Source organism: Pristis pectinata, chromosome 29 (genome assembly GCF_009764475.1).
Source record: "Pristis pectinata isolate sPriPec2 chromosome 29, sPriPec2.1.pri, whole genome shotgun sequence".
NCBI classification, from domain to species: domain Eukaryota; kingdom Metazoa; phylum Chordata; class Chondrichthyes; order Rhinopristiformes; family Pristidae; genus Pristis; species Pristis pectinata.
The window spans coordinates 2,002,702-2,024,981 of NC_067433.1; the positions used below are offsets into that span (position 1 = coordinate 2,002,702).

General features: G+C 55.7%; 1 protein-coding gene across 1 annotated transcript in view; it reads right to left on the reverse strand.

The window, feature by feature from the left end:
• The window catches only part of LOC127584143 (calcium-activated potassium channel subunit alpha-1-like), a 48,777-nt gene that overhangs the window by 15,558 nt on the left and 10,939 nt on the right, over positions 1–22,280 (reverse strand). Inside the window, exons 11-19 of the mRNA XM_052040724.1 lie at positions 21,768–21,873; positions 18,738–18,820; positions 18,208–18,277; positions 16,061–16,216; positions 14,456–14,565; positions 8,412–8,480; positions 7,245–7,331; positions 6,146–6,222; positions 4,856–4,940 (exon numbers count right to left, since the gene is read on the reverse strand). Of these exons, the coding sequence (XP_051896684.1) occupies positions 4,856–4,940; positions 6,146–6,222; positions 7,245–7,331; positions 8,412–8,480; positions 14,456–14,565; positions 16,061–16,216; positions 18,208–18,277; positions 18,738–18,820; positions 21,768–21,873 (843 nt within the window). The remainder of the gene's footprint in view (positions 1–4,855; positions 4,941–6,145; positions 6,223–7,244; positions 7,332–8,411; positions 8,481–14,455; positions 14,566–16,060; positions 16,217–18,207; positions 18,278–18,737; positions 18,821–21,767; positions 21,874–22,280) is intronic.

Below are 22,280 nucleotides of genomic sequence, written 5' to 3' on the forward strand. Positions count from 1 at the left end.
GGTAGTAGTGAAGGAGTACTGTGGAGGAGATGTGAAAATGAAGCCAGGTGTCCTCTCTCAGTGAACCTTTCTGAAGATCAGGGCGATCCCTCATGTCGCAGGTAACGTGTCCCTCAGCACCATCCAGCGACCAGCACAATGGCAGGTGTGGAATTATGTGCCACATCCCTCTCCCTCGCTCTGCATCAGGGTGAGCTCCCTCGCTCTGCATCGGGGTGAGCAGACCTGACTGGCAGGGGGTGTTGGGGGCTCTGTACAACAGCAGGATGTGTGAACCTGCCCTAAATATGTCTCTGAATATCTCTGGAGGAGTGAAATACAAACAGGGTCTGGAGCAATCCCACTGGGGAACTGTGCTGCCTTAAACACGGAGCAGTTGTGTTCCTGGTGTCTCATTTACTTGGATTGACACTTTGATAAATATCTCTACAGCTGATACTGTAACTTGCTGGAGGGGTCATTTTATTATTAAGATCTGTCACCAGGAAAAGTCTGAGCGATGGTTCAGTAAACAGATTAAGAGCACAATATAAATCATCCCTTTCTATTCACTCCCATCTCCAGCGTTCAGCCCAGAAACCCTTGCAGCTCTTTCAGGCACTTTGATGTGGTGGTGCTTTGTACATGGAGCAGATTGTGATCTCTAGACTACTGAGGACATGTTGGGAAAGTCTGGGCTGCGTTGGGAGGGGGAGGGTGCGGGTGGGGGGGGAGGGGGAGGGAAAGGGGTCCCAAACTTCCCAACTATCTCCGGGAGTGAATGGGAGGGGTGGGCACTCAGTTGGCGCAGGTGCTCATAGAACATTTGCCCTGGTGCTTGGGGCAGGAGTGGGGGTGTGCCCTGATGTCAGCACCCTAATGTACCTGGGCAGCCACCTCTCACCCGTACAGCCCAGTCCAGACGGGGAGGGGACGAGGCGGAACTGGGGATTGGTGCAGTGTCTGCTCGGGAACAACCTCTCTCCTGATGCACAACCAAGAGGAGTGGTCACTGCTGTAGTGCAGGGGAGACTGTGCACAGCAAGATCCCACAAACTGCAAATGAATCCACCTGCAGCAAGCTCCCATTTACCCACAAACCTTCCACTGACTCTTTATTTTCTCCCCACCACCCCCTCCCCCCCGCCACCGGATCCTACCCCTCACCCACACCCTGGGGACAATTTACAGCAGCAAATTAACCCACCGACCCGCACGTCTTTGGGATGTGGGAGGAAACCGGAGCACCTGGGGGAAACCCACGGTCACAGGGAGAACGTGCAGACTCCACACAGACAGCACCGGAGGTCAGGATCGAACTCGGGTCTCTGGTACTGTGAGGGAGGGGCACTACCTGCTGCGCCACCCCACTCCCTCGGTACACAGTGCCCCTCACACGGTGAGATTTATGTACTGACTGAGCCGGTTACCCTGCACGGTGTGTGACCCCTGTGGTCTCAGCATCCTCCCGCCTCCTGAGGGACTTTTGGGTCAATATCTGGGGGCGAGGGGACACTCCCTCACCCAGGGGTGTGAAGCTCAGCAGGACTACAGGACACACACACTGGACTGGTGCTCCCTGCAACACTGAAAGGGGAGAGACCCTCCCATTGAGGTGACTGACACGAGCAAACGAGGAATGGATGAACTGCTGGTCATGGGGAGGTGGGGGGGGAGGCGGGGGGGGAAGTCCAGAACAAGGGGGCCAGGCACTAACACTACTCTGAGGGGACAGGAGGCGACGTTGGAAATCTGCAGTGGTGTTAGCCAGGGGGGTCAAATAACAACTGGGCTGCGAGAGGCCGTACTGAGGGTTCAGGCCCTGAAGGCACATGATACAGTCAGGGTGCAGGTCAGATTCGAGGGGCTGAATGGTCTTCCCAGTGGGACCCCAGGCCAAGCAGGGCTCAACCGTGGAGGGAGGAGCAACAGTGGAGATCCATCCCCGGCAGCTGAAGTGGCGGGAGGGTGGGCAATGAGGGGGGTGGTCAATGTGGGGGTGGGCAAAGGGGGGTGGACAATGAGGGGGGTGGACAATGAGGGGGGTGGGCAATGTGGGGGTGGGCAATGAGGGGGGTGGGCAATGTGGGGGTGGGCAATGAGGGGGGTGGGCAAAGGGGGGTAGGCAATGTGGGGGTGGACAATGTGGGGGTGGGCAATGAGGGGGGTGGTCAATGTGGGGGTGGGCAATGTGGGGGGTGGGCAAAGGGGGGTGGGCAATGAGGGGGGTGGGCAATGTGGGGGTGGGCAATGAGGGGGGTGGGCAAAGGGGGTGGGCAATGAGGGGGGGTGGGCAATGAGAGGGGTCTGTGGTGAGGAGTGGGGAGGAACAAGGGTGGCGCAGCGGGTAGTGCTGCTGTCTCACCACTCCAGGGACCCCGGTTCGATCCCGACCTCTGGCGCTGTGGGTGTGGAGTTTGAACACTCTCCTCGTGACCGCGTGGGCTTCCCCTGGGTGCTCCGGTTTCCTCCCACATCCCAAAAACATGCAGGGTTGGTGGGTTAATGGGCTGCTGAAAGTTGTTCCCAGAATGAGGCTGGGGGTGGAATCTGGGGGGAGTTGATGGGAGAGTAAAATGCGATTGGTGCAAATGGCTGGTTGAGTGTGAGCAGGGACACAATGGCCCGAAGGGCCTGCATCCTCGATGTACGGCCCTGTGATGACGGGGGTTAGAGCAGTGAAGAGCAAATGGCTGTGAGGAGGATTCGAGGTGAGGAGTGGAGGGGGTCCAGAGTGGGGAGAGGGGCAGTTTGGTGGAGGGAAGGAGGTTGGGGGAAAGAGAGCAGGGAGGAGGAGAGGGTGAGAGAGAGGGGCTGGGCTATGGCTGAAGTCTCAGCCTCTCACTGGTGCAGGTTTTAAACCTCTGAATAATCTGTCATCACTGGCAGCTGCCTGCTGTAAATTCTATTAGTTAGGGATATTTGACATCAAACCCATTGTAAGGTTGTCATGAAAAATACTGTTTACAATGGGTTGTGGCAGGACTGCTGTCTGTACTGCAGGCTGACAGCCAACAATAAACAGCTTTGATATGAAGTATTCCTTCTCTCGATGCTAGTATTTAGGCAAATTATGGGCCTCACAGTTCCTGGGGATGAATAAACAGAGCCAGAGACACTGCTCCTTATTGGAAAACATCGATCACCAGTATCGGCACTTACAGAGCAGCAGTGAGTACTCACAGGGCAGGGAGCAGCACAGGACTGAGGGAGGGGTGGTACTGTGAGTGGGGCGGTACTGAGGGGGTCACACTGTGGGAGGGGCAGTACTGTGGGAGTCCTCCCGCTGTACATCGGGGACCTGGGGTGGAGGGTGTTGCACCGGCCCGTGCCGTGCAACCGATTCTTGAGCCGGTTCACCGACACCCCGGCCACCTGTCACTTCTGCGGCCGGGAGGAGACGGTGTACCACGCGTACGTGGAGTGCGAGAGGTTGCAGCCCCTCTTCGAGTATCTGTGGGGGCTGCTGCTGAAGTTCTGGTTGCACTTCAGCCCGGCGCTTTTGGTCTATGGGCACCCGGTGTGGCGCGGGGAGGGGCGCGCGGCGGATCTCCTGGTGGGTCTCCTGCTGGGCCTGGCCAAGCTGGCCATCCACGGGACGCGGCGGCGGGTGGCCGAGGGTCCTGGGAGGTCGGCCTGCCTGCCCGTCTTCCGCGTTTACGTGGGCGCGCGGGTGTGTCTAGAGAGGGAGCATGTGGTTTCCGCGGGCACCCTAGCTGAGTTCCGCACTCGGTGGGCCCCTCAGGGGATCGCTTGTGTGGTGGACGGTACGAACACGATTCTTATTTGAAGTGTCGCGTGTCGCGTTGACTGGTGTAGAGTCGCGTGTGTGTTTCGTTAGAATTAGTTGCATTCTCTACCGTAGTATGTTGTTGCGTAGTTTCTTCTTTTCTGTATTAGATGTTGTGTATTGACACTGGTTGTCTTTTGTAGTGCTTTTAGTGAATAAACGTTTATTATTAAAAAAAAAGGGGCAGTACTGAACCTCCCGCTGTACATCGGGGACCTGGGGTGGAGGGTGTTGCACCGGGCCGTGCCGTGCAACCGTTTCCTGAGCCAGTTCACTGACACCCCGGCCGCCTGTCACTTCTGCGGCCGGGAGGAGACAGTGCACCACGCGTACGTGGAGTGCGAGAGGTTGCAGCCCCTCTTCGAGTACCTGCGGGGGATGCTGCTTAAGTTCTGACTGCACTTCAGCCCGACGCTGTTGGTTTATGGGCACTCGTTGCGGGGCGCACAGAGGATCTCCTGGTGGGTCTCCTGCTGGGTATGGCCAAGCTGGCCATCCACGGGATGCGGTGGCGGGCGGCCGAGGGTTCCGGCAGGTCCGCCTGCCTGCCCGTCTTCCGTGCTTACGTGCGCACGTTGGCGTCTTTGGAACGGGAGCATGCAGTCTCCATGGGCACCCTGGTCGAGTTCCGCGCTCGGTGGGCCCCTCAGGGGATCGCGTGTGTCATGGACGGTATGAACGCGATTCTTATTTGAAGTGTTGGGTGCTGCGTGAGCAGGTGTAGTGTGTGTGTGTGTTTCTTTAGTATTAGTTTGCATTCTCTACCGTAGTATGTCGTTGCTTAGTTTCTTCTTCTCTGTATTAGGTGTCATGTATTGACACTGGTTGTCCTTTAGTAGTGCTTTTAGCAAATAAACGTTTATATTAAAAAAGGGGCGGCATTGCACCCAGCTCCAGCATGAGGCCGATAACATTCCTGGGCAGGGAGACCGGCAGCACCGGCGGGGTCTGGGGAAGGTGGGAGACCAGTGAGTGGGGGAGAGGGGGCCCCGGGTGAGTGGGTGTTGGACGGATGTTTGATCGCGGAGGGAGGGTAGTCACCGGCTGGGACAGAGCTGTCTGTGGTCGGGGACGCGCCTCACTCACCACTCTGTGGAGGTCACCTGCCTCGGCAGAACCCCGAACGACTGCACACGAAAGACGCCGTAAAACACCTTGTCGTTGTTGGCCACTGGAACAGGAGGGAAACGTCTGGGAATGTCAGGAGCACCAGAGGCAGGAACAGAACCCCTTCCGCTGGGGGAGAGGTGTCCTTCACCCGGCGAGGGTTACATCCCACCCCCTCCACATGTAGGACCTCTCTCCGAGCCACAGCCCTTCCTGCATGTCGGAATGTGTACAGCTGGATCCCAGCTGGGAAAGCTATGGCACAGGGTGGTTCGGATCACCTTACAGCAATAAAGGAGGCCATTCCGCCCATCGCATCCATGCCAGCTCCCCCGGGAGCAATCCCGTCAATCCCTTCCCCCCCCTTCTCCCCTGTAACTCATACACTGAGTCCATGTGGACCATCAACCACCCACCAATCCTACCCCTGACCCATTTTATTCTCCCCACATTCCCATCAACTCCCCCCAGAACCTGCCCACACACTGGGGGCACTTTACAGCGGCCAATTAACCCACTGACCCATACGCCTTTGGGATGTGGGAGGAAACCGGAGCACCCGGGGGAAGCTGACAGTCACAGGGACAGCATGCAAACTCCACACAGACAGCACCGGAGGTCGGGATGGAAGCCGGGACCCTGGTGCTGGGATGCAGAGGCCATGCACCCTCTACAATGGGTACAGCAGTTCCTCACCCAGGCCACTCCCAAACCCACCACCTCTCCCACCAAGGACAAGGCACAGAGACACACCACCACCCGCAGGCTCCCCGCCAGGTCACACACTGTCCTGACTCGGAAACATCTCGCTGTTCCTTCATCATCACCGGGTCCAAGTCCCACAGCACCATGGCAGCACCTTCACCAGAAACCTGCGGCAGTTCACCAACTCCTCCTGCAGGGCAGGAATGTTGGCCGTGGACTGCGCACCCGCTGCACCTGTAACCCAGTGTTGGAAGGAGGCAGTGTCCCACACACACCAGCCATGTCCCCAGGAGTGGATGGAGCCTGAATCACCACGGTACAGCAGGCTACTGGTCACATGCTGGTACATGGCATTAGTATAGATGGGTTTGTGATGATTGACATGGACAGGATGGGCTGAAGGGCCTGTGTTGGGCTATGACTGAATGGTTCCACATCGCCCTCCTCCCTTCCCACAGAGGCTGCGGTTTGGAAGGCGCTCCGTCGAGAGCTGAAGCAGAGACGGGAGCTGAAGAAACGCAGCAGAACCCTCAGTAGAGAGGGTGGGGGTGAGGAATTACTCACGTTTCTTACAGCTGCACTTTTTGATGCGTCGATTGTCAGAGATGTCGTAGTGGCAGTTGGTGCAGTAGAAATTCGCTCTGTGAGGCCAGGCCAAGGGAGAACCACATTCAGAGCAACTCCTGCTCCTCCCAATCCCACCACCACCCAGGATCAACCCAACAAATACCCCAGGAAGCTGCAGTCGACAGGGAGGGTCCCTAAACAGGAGCCGGGGTGAGGATCAGGGTACTGAGGGAGGGTCACACTGTGGGAGGGGCGATACTGATGGCCGGTCAGCCTGCCTGCCCGTCTTCCGTGCTTACGTGGGCGTGCGGGTGTGTTTAGAGAGGGAGCACACGGTCTCCTCAGGCACCCTGGTTGAGTTCCGCACTCGGTGGGCCCCTCAGGGGATCGCGTGTGTGGTGGACGAGACGGATGTGATTCTGGTGTGAAGTGTCGTGCGTTTTGCAGTTGCGGGCGTAGTGTTGCGCGGGTATTAGTTTCGGCCGGGTTGTTTCTTTCTGTACTCGATGTAGCATGTTTGCTGTTGGTTGTTTTGTAGTGTTTTATAACGAATAAACGTTTTGTACAAAAAAAGGGGCGGTACTGATGGCAGGTTGGCCTGCCTGCCCGTCTTCCATGCTTACGTGCGCGCACGGGTGTCTTTGGAGACGGAGCACGCGGTCTCTGCAGGCACCCTGGTTGAGTTCCACGCTCGGTGGGCCCCTCAGGGGATCGCGTGTGTCGTGGACGCTACAAACGTGATTCTTATTTGAAGTGTTGCGTGTTGCATGTTGCGTTAACGGGTGTAGCGTCGCGTGTGTGTTTTGTTAGTATTAGTTTGCATTCTCTACCGTAGTTCTGTCGTTGCTTAGTTTCTTCTTTTCTGTATTAGATGTAGTTGTCATTTTTGTAGTGCTTTTAGTGAATAAACATTCATAATTTAAAAAAAGGGGTGGTACTGAGAGGTGTAATATTCTGCGTTACTAACGCAGGACTGAGAATTAATTTCACCACTTCCTGGAACCATGGGAAACACTTTGTGCTGCACCGTTCCCTCCTCACACCTAGCGTGTGTCAGGACACGCGTGTTCACCCGAGGGGCCGCAGTACATCTTACCTCTGCACCAGGCTGCGCTTCTTGGCAATGAAGAAGCCCAGGGTCTGTTCCTGGATCACAATGCTGGCATCAGGGTTAATCAGGATACTGGGGGAGGGGGGAGGAGAGAGGGCACCAGGATCAGACACGGACCGCAGGGAACAGCGACACACTCACAGCCGACACTCACGGCCGACACTTGCACACTCGCTCTGACACACTCACGTTCACAGCCCAACATATACTCCTTGACACATTCACACCCTGTCACACCCGACACTCTCACCCTAACACTCACCAACCCACACTCAACTTGCATCTTGATACACTCACTCCCTGATACACCAAAACAGCAATGCACTGACACTGATGCATTCGCACTCGAACACACACACACACACTGTCACTCATGCTTCAACACCCCCAATCACACGCCAGCACGTGCACACCTGACACACTCGCTCACACACACACACACACACACACACACACACACACACACACACACACACACACACACACACACACACAATATGTTCTCCCTCTGAGGAACTCACCCTCACAACTTGACAGACATCACAGGTACACCCCAACACACTCACATATAGACCATGCACACTCACACTCCGACAGTCACTCTCATAACACTAATGTTCACACACACATGCCCCGACACACACTACCGTTCACTCTCGCTGACACGTCCCATCACACTCGGGGTGTCAGAGGGATTAGTCACTGACCAGATGAATGTCCAGCGGCAGGTTCTAGCCCCGAGGACAGTCACCTGCAGCGGCTTTGGACACACGCAGCCCCACACGCAGCCCCACACACAGGCCCTACACTGAGCACGGGTAGGTCTGAACTACCAGCCCAAGTTCAGGAGGTACGTGTACAGAAAGCAGCAGGGGCAGCCAATCAGATTGTGTGAATCATAGTGACAAGCTGGGGGTCAGCTGACCAGCCAGGCCAGGCATCACGTGACCAGCTATGCCTGGAGATTGGTGACAAAGTGGCCAAGGCTTGGGTGTCAGCTGACTGGCTGGGCCAGAGGTCATGTGACCAGCTGGGCCAGGGTCATGTGACCAGTTGGGCCAGGAGATTGGGGACAAGCTGACCAAGGCCTGGGAGTCAGCTGACCAAGCCAGAGATCAGGTGACCAGCAAACGCAGCGAGGGCCATGGTTACCTGACCGACTCCTCACTGGTCCGGTACTGGACGGCGATCAGCAGCAGCTTCAGCTTAATGTAGCAGATCCTGTGGAGAGCAGGTACCACCGGGTGAGCCACAGTCCGTCCTCTCCGGCAGGGTGAGCCCCATCTGCCCTCTCCCACCGGGTGAGCCACAGTCCACCCTCTCCCGCAGGGAGAGCCCCATCCGTCCTCTCCTGCCAGGTGAGCCCCATCCGTCCTCTCCCGCAGGGTGAGCCCCATCCGCCCTCTCCCGCCGGGTGAGCCCCATCCGCCCTCTCCCGCCGGGTGAGCCACAGTCCGTCCTCTCCTGCAGGGTGAGCCCCATCCGCCCTCTCCCGCTGGGTGAGCCACAGTCCCTGCTCTCCCGCAGGGTGAGCCCCATCCGCCCTCTCCCGCCGGGTGAGCCACAGTCCCTGCTCTCCCACAGGGTGAGACCCGGTCCCTGCTCTCACACCGCCCCCAGTGCTCGGCCATCCCACATCATTGGTCACTTTCCCCCTCGACCAAGTGGGATCTGTGGCTTAGGGAGAGACCGCTCTCTGTCCAGCTCGGCACAGTCTCCCCACTTCTCCCTGGGACACTGGGAATGTTCCTTATTCTCATTGATCCGATACCAGTCAACCTGGACCTGAGCTGCCCCAGAAACCGGGCTAACAATAAGTAAATGAGGACAAAGAATTGGTATGTTTGAGGGTGATTCCCCTCCCTCTCCCACTGCCCCAGGACCCACCCCTCCCTCACTCCCCCTCCACCCTCCCCTCTACCCCTCCCTCACCTCCCCTCCATCCTCCCTCACCTCCACTCCACCCCTCCCTCACTTCCCTTCCACCCCTCCCTCACCTCCCCTCACCTCCCCTTCTTCACCTCCCCTCTGCCCCTCCCCCCTCCCTCCACCCCCCCTCACTTTCCCTCCACCCTCCCCCCCACACCTCCACCCACTCCTTCCTCGCCCCCTCTCCTGCTCCAGGGGTAGGGTTCAGTACCAGTGACCACATTCTGCCTGCACCACCGGTGAGGGATCAGAGCTGGGCCGGTCCCAGGAACTACACGGAGCAGGGACCTGGAACCTGCCAGTGCTGAGGGTCCGCTAACATCTGGAATTGTCACACGGAGACACACGGGACGGCAGATGTTGGAATCTGAGCGACAAACCATCTGCTCACTGGGCCGAGCAGCATCTGTGGTGGGGGGGGGGGGGGGGGGAGGAAATACTGACATTTTGGGTCGGGACCCTGGGCCAGACCAGGTGGGATTGGATCGGACCGGACTGGTCTACACTGGATCGGGCTAGACCGGACTACACTGGATCCAACTGCACTGGACCATACCTGGTGTTAAGTGAACATAGATGTGGCAAATGGGAAGTTCAGCTGGGGAAGTGTAAGGGAATGTCTGGGGATGGGAAACACGGGCCGACACGGGGAAACACGGGCCGACACGGCAAGAGAAGGCAGGATGGACGGTGTGGTGCCGAGCAGTGCAGGAGACCAGTGACCAGGAGTCCGTGTCCACAGGAGGCAGTGGAGCAGGTACACGGTGTGGGTGCTGTCCCCGGCCAGCACACAGAACACATGAGCGGGGAGAGTGTTACCGCAGCCAGAGCTGGAGCTGGGGCTCAGTCCCATCCCCACACTGCAGGACGGCAGTGACCACAGCGGAGGGGGCAGAGGGGTTTCCCAGGATGGTGCCTGGTCTGGGGAGCTGCAGGAGTCTGGAGACTGACGGCAGGTGACAGAGAGGTGGCAGAGTTCCTCTAATCCGGCACCTGGAGTCTGGAACGGTTACTGATTCAAAACGGGAACCGAGGGTGGTTTTACCGAGGGTGGTTTTACCGAGGGTGCTCCCTTCCCAAGTTCAGGTACAATGTTTACACAACGTGCTTGGATGGGAAGAAAGTGGAGGGACACAGACACAATGTGACCAGGTGGGCCTAGTGTAGACTGGAATCAGAGTCGGTATGGACCAGGTTGGCCAAAAGGCCCCGTTTCCGTGCTGTACAATGATTCAATGAGAAGTTTCAACCCAGCCGATCAAACCCTCACTTTGCAGTCCCACAGCACGAAACAGGGCCTTCCGCTCACATGCCCATGCCGACCACTGTTCCAATCTCTGCTGATTCCATTTCCCAGTCCTCCACCACTCCATCGCAGGCAGAGGGGTGTACATCCCCAACAGAAACGGAGAGGGCTGGAAACACTCAGCAGGGCAGGCAGCATCTGTGGAGAGAGTTCACCACTGAACTCTGTCCCAGACCTGAAACATTAACTCTTCTTCCCTCTCCGCAGATGCTGCCCGACTGCTGAGTGTTTGCAGCCCTCTCTCTGTTTCAGATTTCCAGAGGCTGCAGGTTTTTCTCGCTCAGAGTTCGGCAGAGCAGCAAGAACAAAGGACGTGTTGAATCGATGGCAGATCCCGAGGATCACTCAGAATCCCGGATCCGATGTAGAAAGGGCAACAAGTAAACATTACCAGTCATCGTAAAATCACAGCATGAGGACCCTCGAGTCTGTACCAGCTCTATGCGAGGGCAATCCAATAAACATGTGTGATGTCATTGCATGACACATTTGATTTACATGTATGTTGTCATGGGCAGTGTGAATCAAACCTCAGATGTACAAGATACATCTTCCAAAGCTCTGTGTTTCCTGCACTTTTATTCTGCATACAGGTTCACTCTAAACCAAGAACATACAGCAGTGCATATTACAAGCCTCAGAAGCTTTTTTAGCTGGCATGAACAGTGTGGGCCGAATGGCCTGGTGTTGGGGCGAGCAGGTGAACAGAGGGCGCAGTACTGCTTGCTGACTGGTGGTGGCGGTGCTGATTCAGGTCTCCAAAAGCTAGCCAACACTGACCCCGCCTGGCTGCCAGGTGTATTGCAGAGGCCCTCAGGTGGGAAACTGAAGGACTCAGGTGAGAACTTTGGGTGTAGGTTGAGTTTGGTAGAACGCAGCTCCCTCACCAAGAGTAAAACCCCAGAACACAGGGGGAGCCTTGGGTGGTTTAGACAGATTGAGTGAGTGGGCAAAACTGGAGGGTGCAGAATAAAGTGGGTAACTTCCAAGGGTTTTATTTAAATAGCGTTAGATCGGGAAGTGTCGATGTACAGAGAGACTGGCGTGCCCTCCTGCACCAGTCGCTGAAAGCAGCAGGGCGCGGAATGTGTTGTGGGCTGGTTTGGTCCCATAAGACCATAAGATTTAGGAGCAGAATTAGGCCATTCGGCCCATCAAGTCTGATCTGCCATTTCAATCATGGCTGATATTTCTCAAACCGCCTTCTCCCACCTTCTCTCCGTAACCCTTAACCACTTTACCAATCAAGAACCTATCAATCTCTGCCTTAAATACACCCAATGACTTGACCTCCACAGCCCTCTGTAGCAACACGTTCCACAGATTCACCACTGAAGAAATTCCTCCTCATCTCAGTTCTAAAGGGACGTCCCTTTACTCTGAGGCTGTGCCCTCGGACCCTGGACTCTCCCACTGAGGGAAACATCCTCCCCACATCCACTCTATCCAGGCCTTTCAGTATCCTGTAGGTTTCAGTGGGATTCCCCCTCATCCTCCTGAATTCCATCGTACAGGCCCAGAGGCATCAAACGCTCCTGACACACTCCTTCTCAGAAAAGAGATGCTTTCATAGAGGGAGTGCAGCCAAGGTTCAGCCCGCTGGTTCCTGGCATGGTGGGACTGTCCCAGGAGGAGAGATTTTGCCAACCCTGTCTGTACTCACTGCTGCTTTGAAGATCAAGAGGGAGTGTAATTGAAACTTGAAAACATTCTGACAGGGCTGGGCTGACTGGATGTGGGAGGGTGTTTCACCTGGCTGCAGGTCTAGAGTGAGGAGTCTACAAGGCCAGGGATTCGGGACGGAGAGACGGAAAAATGACTTCACCTGGATGGTGGCAAACCTGTGGAATTCTCTGCCACAGGAGTCGATGGACAGCCAGTCACTGGATGCATTATGGGAGATATACAAATCTCTGGACACCGGAGGGTATGGAGAGAGAGTGGGAACATGGTATTTAGAGGCTAGATCAGGTTCAAAGAACCAAACAGCCTCCTCCTGTTCCTATGTTTACAGCAAATGTTAGCCCTGGTCAGTAGCACAAAACACGTCACCGTCCCACTCCTGACCCACACTCTGCCTCCACAAGGGTCCATGGAAGTCGGGGAGTGAATTTCAGAGAGACAGGAGCACTGGCCCCACTGCAGGGGGATCTCGGCTCCAGTGACCCGGCGCAGTTTCTGGACAAATCCATGGGGGGAACTCAGGAACGTTTCCTACTTCTCAGTTTGTTGCAGCTCAGTCAGGCCGACGGAACAAGCAGGAAGGACGTCAGTCGGTAACTGGCTCCATTAAGGAATTTGGGAGCACCGACATACAAAGGATCTTGGGGTGAAGTCCATAGCTCCTTGAAAGCAGCAACACAAGTGGATAGGGCGGTAAAGAAGGCGTACGGTGTACTTGCCTTCATCGCTCGCCCCCTTACAGGAAGGATCTGGAGGCTTTGGAGAGGGTGCAGCAGAGGTTCACCAGGATGCTGCCTGGATTAGAGGGTATGAGCCATAAGGAGAGGTTGGACAAACTTGAGTTGTTTTCCCTGGAGCGTCGGAGGCTGAGGGGAGACCTGATAGAAGTTTATAAGATTAGGAGAGGCAGAGACAGGGTAAACAGTCAGAGTCCTTTGCCCGGGGTGGAAATGTCAAACACTAGAGGGTGTGGATTTAAGGTGAGGGGGAATGTTTAGAGGAGATTTTCGAGGCAAGTTTTTTACACAGAGACCAATGGAATGTTCTGCCGGGGAGGGGTTGGAAGCAGATCCAACAGCAACGTTTAAGAGGGATTTAGACCGACAGGTGAACAGGTGGGGAATGGAGGGATACGGACCACGTGCAGGGTGGTGGGGTTAGTTAGATTGGCATGGTGGTCGGTACAGACATTGTGGGCCGAAGGGCCTGTCCTGTGCTGTACTGGTCCATGGTCTGTGTCATTAATATAAATTATAAATAACTCAGGGCCAAGAACTATTTGTGGGACATCTCATGAGTGACATCGTAACAGCCTGAAAATGACCCATTTATTCCAACTCTCTGTCCTGGTCAACCATAGAAAGACACAAGAGCCGGAAAGCACATATCCAGAGGAGCCGACATTATGGAGATTAACTTCCAGATGTGGATGTCCAGGAACGGCCAGCGAACCCCAGGCGGAGGTCCCTGTGGTTGGGGTTAACTGGACCACATCTCCACGTGTGGGGTTGGGGGGTGGGGAGGTCACTGTCCAGCTCAACCCTGAACAGCCCATCAGTAGCTGTGAGCATCACCTCCAGAGCCGGGGATCTGTGCCAAGTACACGGACACTTGCACAGTGTGGAGCGGCTTCAGAACCTTGGGCAAAATCAGCCGGGATTTGGGGAAAACAGCATTCCCTGAGGAAGGATGAGGAATTAGAGGGATGGGCTTCGGTGCGGGAACTGGAGGGGTTGGATGGATGAGGGGTGGCTCAAGGCAGCTCCTATCCCGCTGTTATAAGACTATCGAATGGTCCCCTAGTACCATAAGATGGACTCTTGACCTCACAATCTACCTCGTTATGACCTTGCACCTTATTGTCTGCCTGCACTGCACTTTCTCTGTAGCTGTAACACTTTATTCTGCATTCTGTATTGTTTTACCCTGTACCACCTCGGTGCACTGTGTAATGAAATGATCTGTCTGGAGGGCATGCAAAGTTTTTCACTGCACCCCTGTACATGTGACAATAACAAATCAATTCCAATTCCAACATTCATTTTTCTCATTGAGTCTCTCTCTCTAATGGGGAACATTACTGCTGAATGGAATGAAAGATCCGCACTACTCACCCACTGACCTACCTTTAACCTGGTTTCCCAGTCGCTGCACACAACCCTACCTCTTTAAGTTGACACACTGGTTTTGGTTCTGGAGGTTTCAGCCAATGAGAAGCTTCTGCCCCACTCCCATAGACCTGGACATCTACTGCCAATAATGGGAGGGAGTCACTCACTGGCACACAGCAGGAAACGACATTCCCACAAAGGCCTCTGACAGAAATTCCGTGAAAATCTCTTGGCTGACTCCCTCTTGGTAGATATCGAGCCAGGTTCCCGTCTTATGCTGGAAACAAAAGGAAAATCCACATCAGAAGGAAATTTCAGAATATGAAGAAATCTTTGCTTCATCAAAGTGACCCCCCCCATTCCCCTGCCCCTCGCTCTAGTCCCAACCCTCCCATCTCCTCCACCCCTCATCCATCCAACCCCTCCAGTTCCCACACTGAAGCCCATCCCTCTAATTCCTCATCCTTCCTCAGGGAATGCTGTTTTCCCCAAATCCCGGCTGATTTTGCTCAAGGTTCTGAAGCCGCTCCACACCGTGCAAGTGTCCGTGTCCTTGGCACAGATCCCCGGCTCTGGAGGTGATGCTCACGGCTACTGATGGGCTGTTCAGGGTTGTGCTGGACAGTGACCTCCCCACACCCCAACCCCTGTGTCTGGGAGTGTCGGGGGGAGGGGCGAGGGAGGCCCTCACATTCCAACCATCTATCTTTTTTTACAGAGAATTTCCAAACCCCAGTCTGCTGCCTTAAGTTTCATCCTCGTGGGAGGTGTGGTCCAGTTATCCCCAACCACAGGGACCTCCACCTGAGGTTTGCTGGCCATTCCTGCACATCCACATCTGGAGGATAATCTCCATAATGTCGGCTCCTCCAGGGAAGGTTCGGGTCCAGGGAGCCCGTGGTGTGGGCGAACTCTGTGGTCACTCAGCGTTCGAGGATTTGAGAGTTTCGCAGCAACCTTTTCCTGGCTGAGGGCTGTGTGCGGGGTGGGGGGGGCAGTAAACATCCAGATGTGCAGAGGAGGCAGTAAACCCGGGTGTGCGGGGGGCAGTAAACATCCAGATGTGTGCAGGGACGCAGTGAGCATCCAGATGTTTGCAGGGGAGGCAGTGAATATCCAGATATGTGCAGAGAGGGAGACAGGAGTTCCAGATATACTGAGAGAAGTGTGGTGCCCAGATGTGCACAAACGAAGAGAGGTAGGTCTGCCAGATGTGTTGAGAGGAGAGAGGCCTGCGCCCAGATGTGTGCTGAGGGGTGACCCAGATGTGACACACCAGCCGTTGGAGTCGATCAGTGCATCCTGCTGTACGAGGTATTCCACCTTCACTTACTCCTGAGACAGAGGAGGCGCCTGGACTGTTCCCCAGCACCACCCCTGCCCCCTCCCCGCCCACCCCCAGCCCATGCACCACCATGGGGCACACCAGATTTGAAAGCCGCCCCTGACTCCGCTGTGGTCTTCTCCATTACCCCAGTGACTAACAGGGGCTGATGTCCCCGCTCACACCCCTGGCCCACAGCCCCTTCTACCTGCACTGATGGGGGCTGTCCGGGTGAGTGTGTGGGGGGGGTGGGGGTGTGTATGTGGGAGGCTGGGGTTACATGCCTCAGTCATACAGGTCACATTGCGGTCATACATGTCACACACCTGTCATATATCATGCCCTGCTCGTACACATCACGCCACGGTCCAACACGTCACTCCTTGGTCTACACATCATGCATGATCATACATATCGCACCATGGTCATACATGTCACACCCCCGTACCTCCATCTGGGACTTCTTGATGAACAAGTTGGCGAGCAGTGTGGAGAACCCCGGCACGATGCAGTTCTGTGCGATGAAGCCCATCTTCAGCTCACTCAGGCAGATCACACTGTCACGGTGCTTCATGTTCCAGCTCGGGAGGTTCTGCAGGTACGCCTGGTCACCACACAGCTCACGTCACCTCCCGCAGTGCGGCGCACCCTCAGTACAACCCCTCCCACAGTGTGACCCTCCCTGAGTACTGCCCCTCCCACAGTGTGACCCTCCCTGAGTACTGCCCCTCCCACAGTGTGACCCTCCCTGAGTACTGCCCCTCCCACAGTGTGACCCTCCCTCAGTACCGCCCCCCCAACAGTGTGACCCTCCCTGAGTACTGCCCCTCCCACAGTGTGACACACCCTCAGTACCGCCCCTCCCACAGTGTGACACACCCTCAGTACCGCCCCTCCCACAGTGTGACCCTCCCTCAGTACTGCCCCTCCCACAGTGTGACCCTCCCTCAGGTCTGTGGGAAGGCAGAAGGTGATAACATGGGGCCGACACTCCACCCACCTTCCACACCACTTGCTCTGTCCTCCTGTTTGCTTCCTGCATCACGTGGCCCAGCGCACCCGGGTCTCCGCACCTCCCCACCTCCCTCTGTTGAACCATATTCCACCTGTCCACTCTTCCTCCTGCAGAGACAATCCACACACTTTCCCAGCTCATCTCCTTCTGCCTCCTTCCCAGGTGTTACCCCCTCGAGTCCCTTCCTTCCTCTTGATCTGAACCATCGGTAAACATGGATACATGAGATTGTCTTCAGTTGTGAACAACTGAGGACTCCTCCCGGGACACTGACTGTAAAAACATCCGCTCATTTTTCTGTCCATTAACCAACCCTCTATCCGTGCTGACAGTCCGAGCTCTGTGGGCCTGTTACTGCTTTGCAACCTGTTGTACAGCATCTGGTCAAACGCTGGTGGGGCGGTGACACAGTTCAATGTTATTCCAGTCACTCGGGTACAACCCTGACTGTGTGGAGTTTGCATGTTCTCCCCGTGACTGCATGGGTTTCCCCCGGGTGCTCCGGTTTCCTCCCACATCCCAACAATGTGCGGGTCGGTGGGTTAATTGGCCGCTGTAAATTGCCTCCAGTGTGTGGGTGGGTGGTGAGTGAATTGGTGGTGGGGGGGGGTGGAGGGGGGGAGGGGGGGATGAGTTTGATGGGAATGTGAGAGAGAACAGATCACAGGGAAATGTGGGGGAATGGGACTGATGGGATTGCTCTGAGCCAGCATAGATATACAGGCTGAATGGCCTCTTTCTCATGTCACCTGAAATAATAAATGAGAAATATGACTTTTGAAACTCTAGATATACAGCATCTACTGGCTCCCCTGTATCTACACTGCTGGTTTTACCCCAGAAAGTCTAGGCTTGTCCGACATGGTTTTCTGTTCCTTAAAACACTGTTAATTCAGTGCTTCCACTCAGACCACGCGGGAGTTCAGCACCTCAGTGCAAGCGTGCCAGGTACAAGGACACCTTGAGTGTCCACACTGTCAGTCATCGCTCTCACCCTGACTGTACTCCGAGCTCGGATTCCTCCTGCTTCCAGGTGCACCCTGACCTTCGTAGTGTCCCACCTGGGGAATCTGCCCACGGGATCTGTCCCGGCCGGGGAACACTCTCCCTGCATCCACTCCATTGCACCCAGTCACAATTCCTCATGGTTTAACATGACTTTTTTTCAGAAATTTTACATTCTTTAAACATGAGGCTTAGTCCTCCATAGATGATAAATTTCAGACCAATTCAGAGACATTCCAGCTGTTTGACACTTCTGTCACCTGGGACCGAGGCTGTTCGAACACTTCAGTGGGACTCGTGTCTGGTGGGTCAGGTTAGAGGCACCACTTGGCAGGTATTGGCCCCAGGGGGCCTGGTGTCAGGGAGGAAGGGGAGCAACGACACTGGGAGACGACGTTATAACTTCCTGAACCCTGTTCTCATTTCCTACATCAACAGCAACACTTTCCAACACTGCCCTGGATAAAAGGGTAGAGGTTCCCCACTCTGTCTCTCCCCCGGTCTGTAAGGTAGCTGGGGTGGTGGTGGGACGCAATGTTCTGGGACTGGATGGGACGGGGTGCACTGACACGTACCTTGCTGTGATACTGCAGCACCTGAGCAATGATCCGAATTTCGGGGGAGTACTGTTTGACAGCAACGGCCCTGTAACCAGGCAGTACAGAAGAGCGGCGTGACCCACAGGGAGTGGAACAGCCTCAGCGGTGATCTGTTCGCCACAAGCGAAAGGTCCACAGACTGCGCACAAAGAGCAGCAGGGAGCGGCACCCCCGGATCCCATTGACATCCACCTGTCCTCGGTCGTGGAGCAGTCCCAGAACATACGGAATGCATCTGGTGTGGTCGCAGGTCAGGGTACCGGGGGTCAAGGTGCGAGGGGAAGGGTTCGGGGAGGGGGTTCAGGGTTCAGGAGGGTCAGGAATCAGGGAGTCAGGTTTCGGGAGGGTTAGGGTGCAGGGGTCAGGGTGAGGGAAGGTCAGGGTTTGGGGTCAGGGTATGGAGCAGGTCGTGCGGGGGTCAGGGTTTGGGATGGTCAGGGTGCAGGGGTCAGGACGCAGGAGGGTTAGGGTGCGGAGGTCAGGGTTCTCTCTCGATGATCTCTCACCTCATTATGTTTGCAGAATCTTCGGCCTCAGGGTTGAGGCAGTTCTTGTCCGCTAAGATCAGGCAGGCGTCTGCCTTGTCCAGCTGTTGATGGGATGGAGAAGTTTACTCATTTTGTGACTCTGTCATCGCTTGTCCCTGGAGCTGTGAGAATCAGACCTTTAATAAGTTATTTGAAATGCAAAATTAATGCCTTGTTTGGACGCATTCACTGACCAATCAGAGCGCAGAAACCTGCCCAATCCCTGGGTATAACCCAGTCATTCAGACCCAAGCTAAATTGCCAGTCATTACCTCACCGCAACAATTCTTCTCAGCTCCTTTGACCTGATGGAACTACAGCTCGGTCTCATGTGAAAGTCCATCCGTGGGATCAGTGTGTTGCTGTGCCAAGTACATCTGCAGCAGGCTGGGGAAACATCTTCAGCTGTGAAGCCAGATGTGCAATGTGTACGTTCAGGCAGGGCAGGAGGGGCAAGGAGGGGGCAACACCTACTTGGACAAATCAGGAGACCAGGAATGTGCTGACAGTGGGGCTGAGGCCAAGATCAGAGCAGCCATGAGCCAACAAAAGGCTGCTCCTAATTGTACGATGCTGAAGTGGCTGCTTGTAGATCTCCCCTGGGTCATGCACCAACCTTGGGCGGCAGACATATCCCTGGCTGCGAGACAGATTGTGGAACATGGGGGGTCAGTTACAGCAGATGCCACTGACCATCAAGTGGTCAGCCACTAGGACTGACAAGACTCTGTACTGCCCACAGCCGGGTTCCTGAAGCATTGACCAGGAGGCCGAGAGTGTGTCACGGTTGGTGTGCAGCGGTGGGGGGTCCGGGACTGACCCGGCTGCAGTGGTGGGGTGTCCGGGACTGACCCGGCTGCAGTGGTGGGGGGTCCAGGACTGACCCGGCTGCATTGGTGGGGTGTCTGGGACTGACCCGGCTGCAGTGGTGGGGTGTCTGGGACTGACCCGGCTGCAGTGGTGGGGTGTCCGGGACTGACCCCAATAGTGGAGCTTCCCACCTCCCCGCAACCCCCAGCCCCTTTCTCCCCATGATGGAACCTCCTGAAATGGGCACAGCTCAGCAGAGGGAGGGGAATAAGTACCTGGGGAGATTCCTCTCTGATCTCCCGGGGTGGTGGGAGCAGACCACTGGGTGACACCAACCTTCTCCCAGCCGGGAATCCCTCCAGTGCATCACCCCGGGGAGACCTCCAACCAACCTCCATTATAAATGGGACTGCACCTCACCAGCCTTGAATTGTTCAACAACATCATGGCTGATCTGACCTTGGCCTCATCAAGCAAAGAGTCAGGCCTTTCATCCTGTCGAGCCCATGCTGACCATCGAGCGCCCATCCACATTAATCCCATTTTACTCTCCCCACATTCCCATTAACACCCCCTGAATTCTACGCTCTAATGGTCACTGTCACGTGGACTGGCCTCTGCTCAGGGGTCTCCATCGGAGCCTTGCTTAGAGGATAACAGGTGAAGAACCAAGTGACTGGCCAAACAGTGTTCCATCCTGAGGACAATGTGGCTAGTGGTTACGTTACTGGACCAGCAACCAGAGGCCGGGACCTTTGACGGGAGACAAGAGTTCAAGTCCCACCGCTGCAGCTGAGGAACTAAAATTCAAGTGATTAAATACGTCTACAGCATAAAGGGTGGTGTCAGTAATAGTTATCATGAATTTTGCAGATTCTTGTAAGAACCTCCAAGGTTCACTGGTGTCCTTCAGGGAAGGAAATCTGCCCCCTCCCCCTAGCGACTGTCCTGGGCGTTGAGGATACACAATAGTTGCCAATGTTGCCAGTGGTGTCACATCCCATGAACATATAAAGCACCCCTCTCTTTGCAGACTGTGGATCTGACGGATGTGAGGGTCCGTGTCCCGGTTCATCCCCAGCAGCTGCGTGACAGAAGACTCTCTGATCTCTGGGCTGTTTTCGGGGACACACCGAGACAGACATCAAGTGCTGCTGGAAGGTCATCAACTCGGTGAAGGACGCCCTTTGGTCTGCCTGAGACCTGCTGGTCTCCCAGCACATTGAGATGTCTGTAAGGGAACGCTGCTGACTGGCACAGTCCCGGCTGCAGGAGTCCGTGCTGAGGGACACACTGAAGCTCGGTGCAGCCAATGCTAAGGCTCGTGGGGAAGGTCCACAGTCTGGGCTCCTTCTGCTACCGCACACAGAGGGGCAGAGTCGGGTGGGGAAACCCCTCGAACAATGAGAGGGGATCACCCCAGGGGGCCACGTGAGTGGCAAAGGTGCTGTGGATTTTTCTTTGGAAAGTTTACACTACTGAACGTAACGACCATGACTGTAAAGGATAAAGCACAAGCGACTAGATCCTGGTGCTGGTTGGCTGTGGGCACAGGCTGTGTGATCACCCATGCCTGAGCCTGACCCTGAGCGTGGAGTGGCAGAGCAGGTAGTGCTGCTGCCTCACAGCTCCAGAGACCAGGGTTCAAACCTGACCTCGGGCACTGTCTGTGTGGAGTTTGCACGTTCTCCCTGTGACTGCGTGGGTTTCCCCGGGCGCTCCGGTCTCCTCCCACATCCCAACGACATGTGGGTCGGTGGGTTAATTGGCCGCTGTAGAGTGTCCCCAGTGTGTGGGTGACAGAAGAGTTAAAAGGTGAATCATGGGTGTGTGAGAAGGGAATTAATTGCAGGGTTACAGGATACAAGGAGGGCAGGACTGAGACTGACGGGACTCAGGATACTGCAGACGCTGGAACCTGGAGCAATGAACAAACCACTGGAGGAACTGCGGGTCGAGCAGCATCTGTGGGGGAAAGAACTGTCGATGTTTCGGGTTGAGACTCTGCATCAGGACTGATGGAATCACTCTGCTGGGAGCCAGCATACATCCGATGGGTTGAATGGCCTCCTTTTTATCACAGTGAGTCAGGAGAAGTCCCTGTCCACGCCTGCCATTCTGCTGGCTGGTTTCACGGCAGAACCTGCCCAACGACAGAGGAGCAGAACCCGAACGGACCTCCAACCACCAGACACTCACCTGGATCCGAACCAAATCACTCGGCTTCAGCACTGATCCCTGGAAAAACTGCATCTGAATCACGTGTCGTTTGAACATGGCTTGGAGTTCCAGGCCGGGGTTAAAACTGTAACCATGCATCAGCAGAAGGCAAGAGTTGAGAAGCAGTCCCTGTAAAACAGCTCAGAGCAACGGCTGGTTAAATGAACACAACGTGCACGTTGTCTGTTACCAGCCGCCCCGTCTAATTCACTCCTCCCCCACTGCACCAGCCGGTATCTAACACTGACCCGAATCAAATGTGGACAGCTCAGCCTGACCGGAGATCACCATTACACTGACGTGAGGATTACCACAAGATATCTCGCCACTCCCAACAGGCACATCCCTCCCCACCATCGGGAGTATCTACAGGAGGCGCTGCCTCAGGAAGGCAACAACCATCATCAAAGATTCCCACCATCCGGGCCGTGCCGTCTTCTCGCAGCTCCCATCGGGCAGGAGGTACAGAAGCCTGAAGTCCCCACACCACCA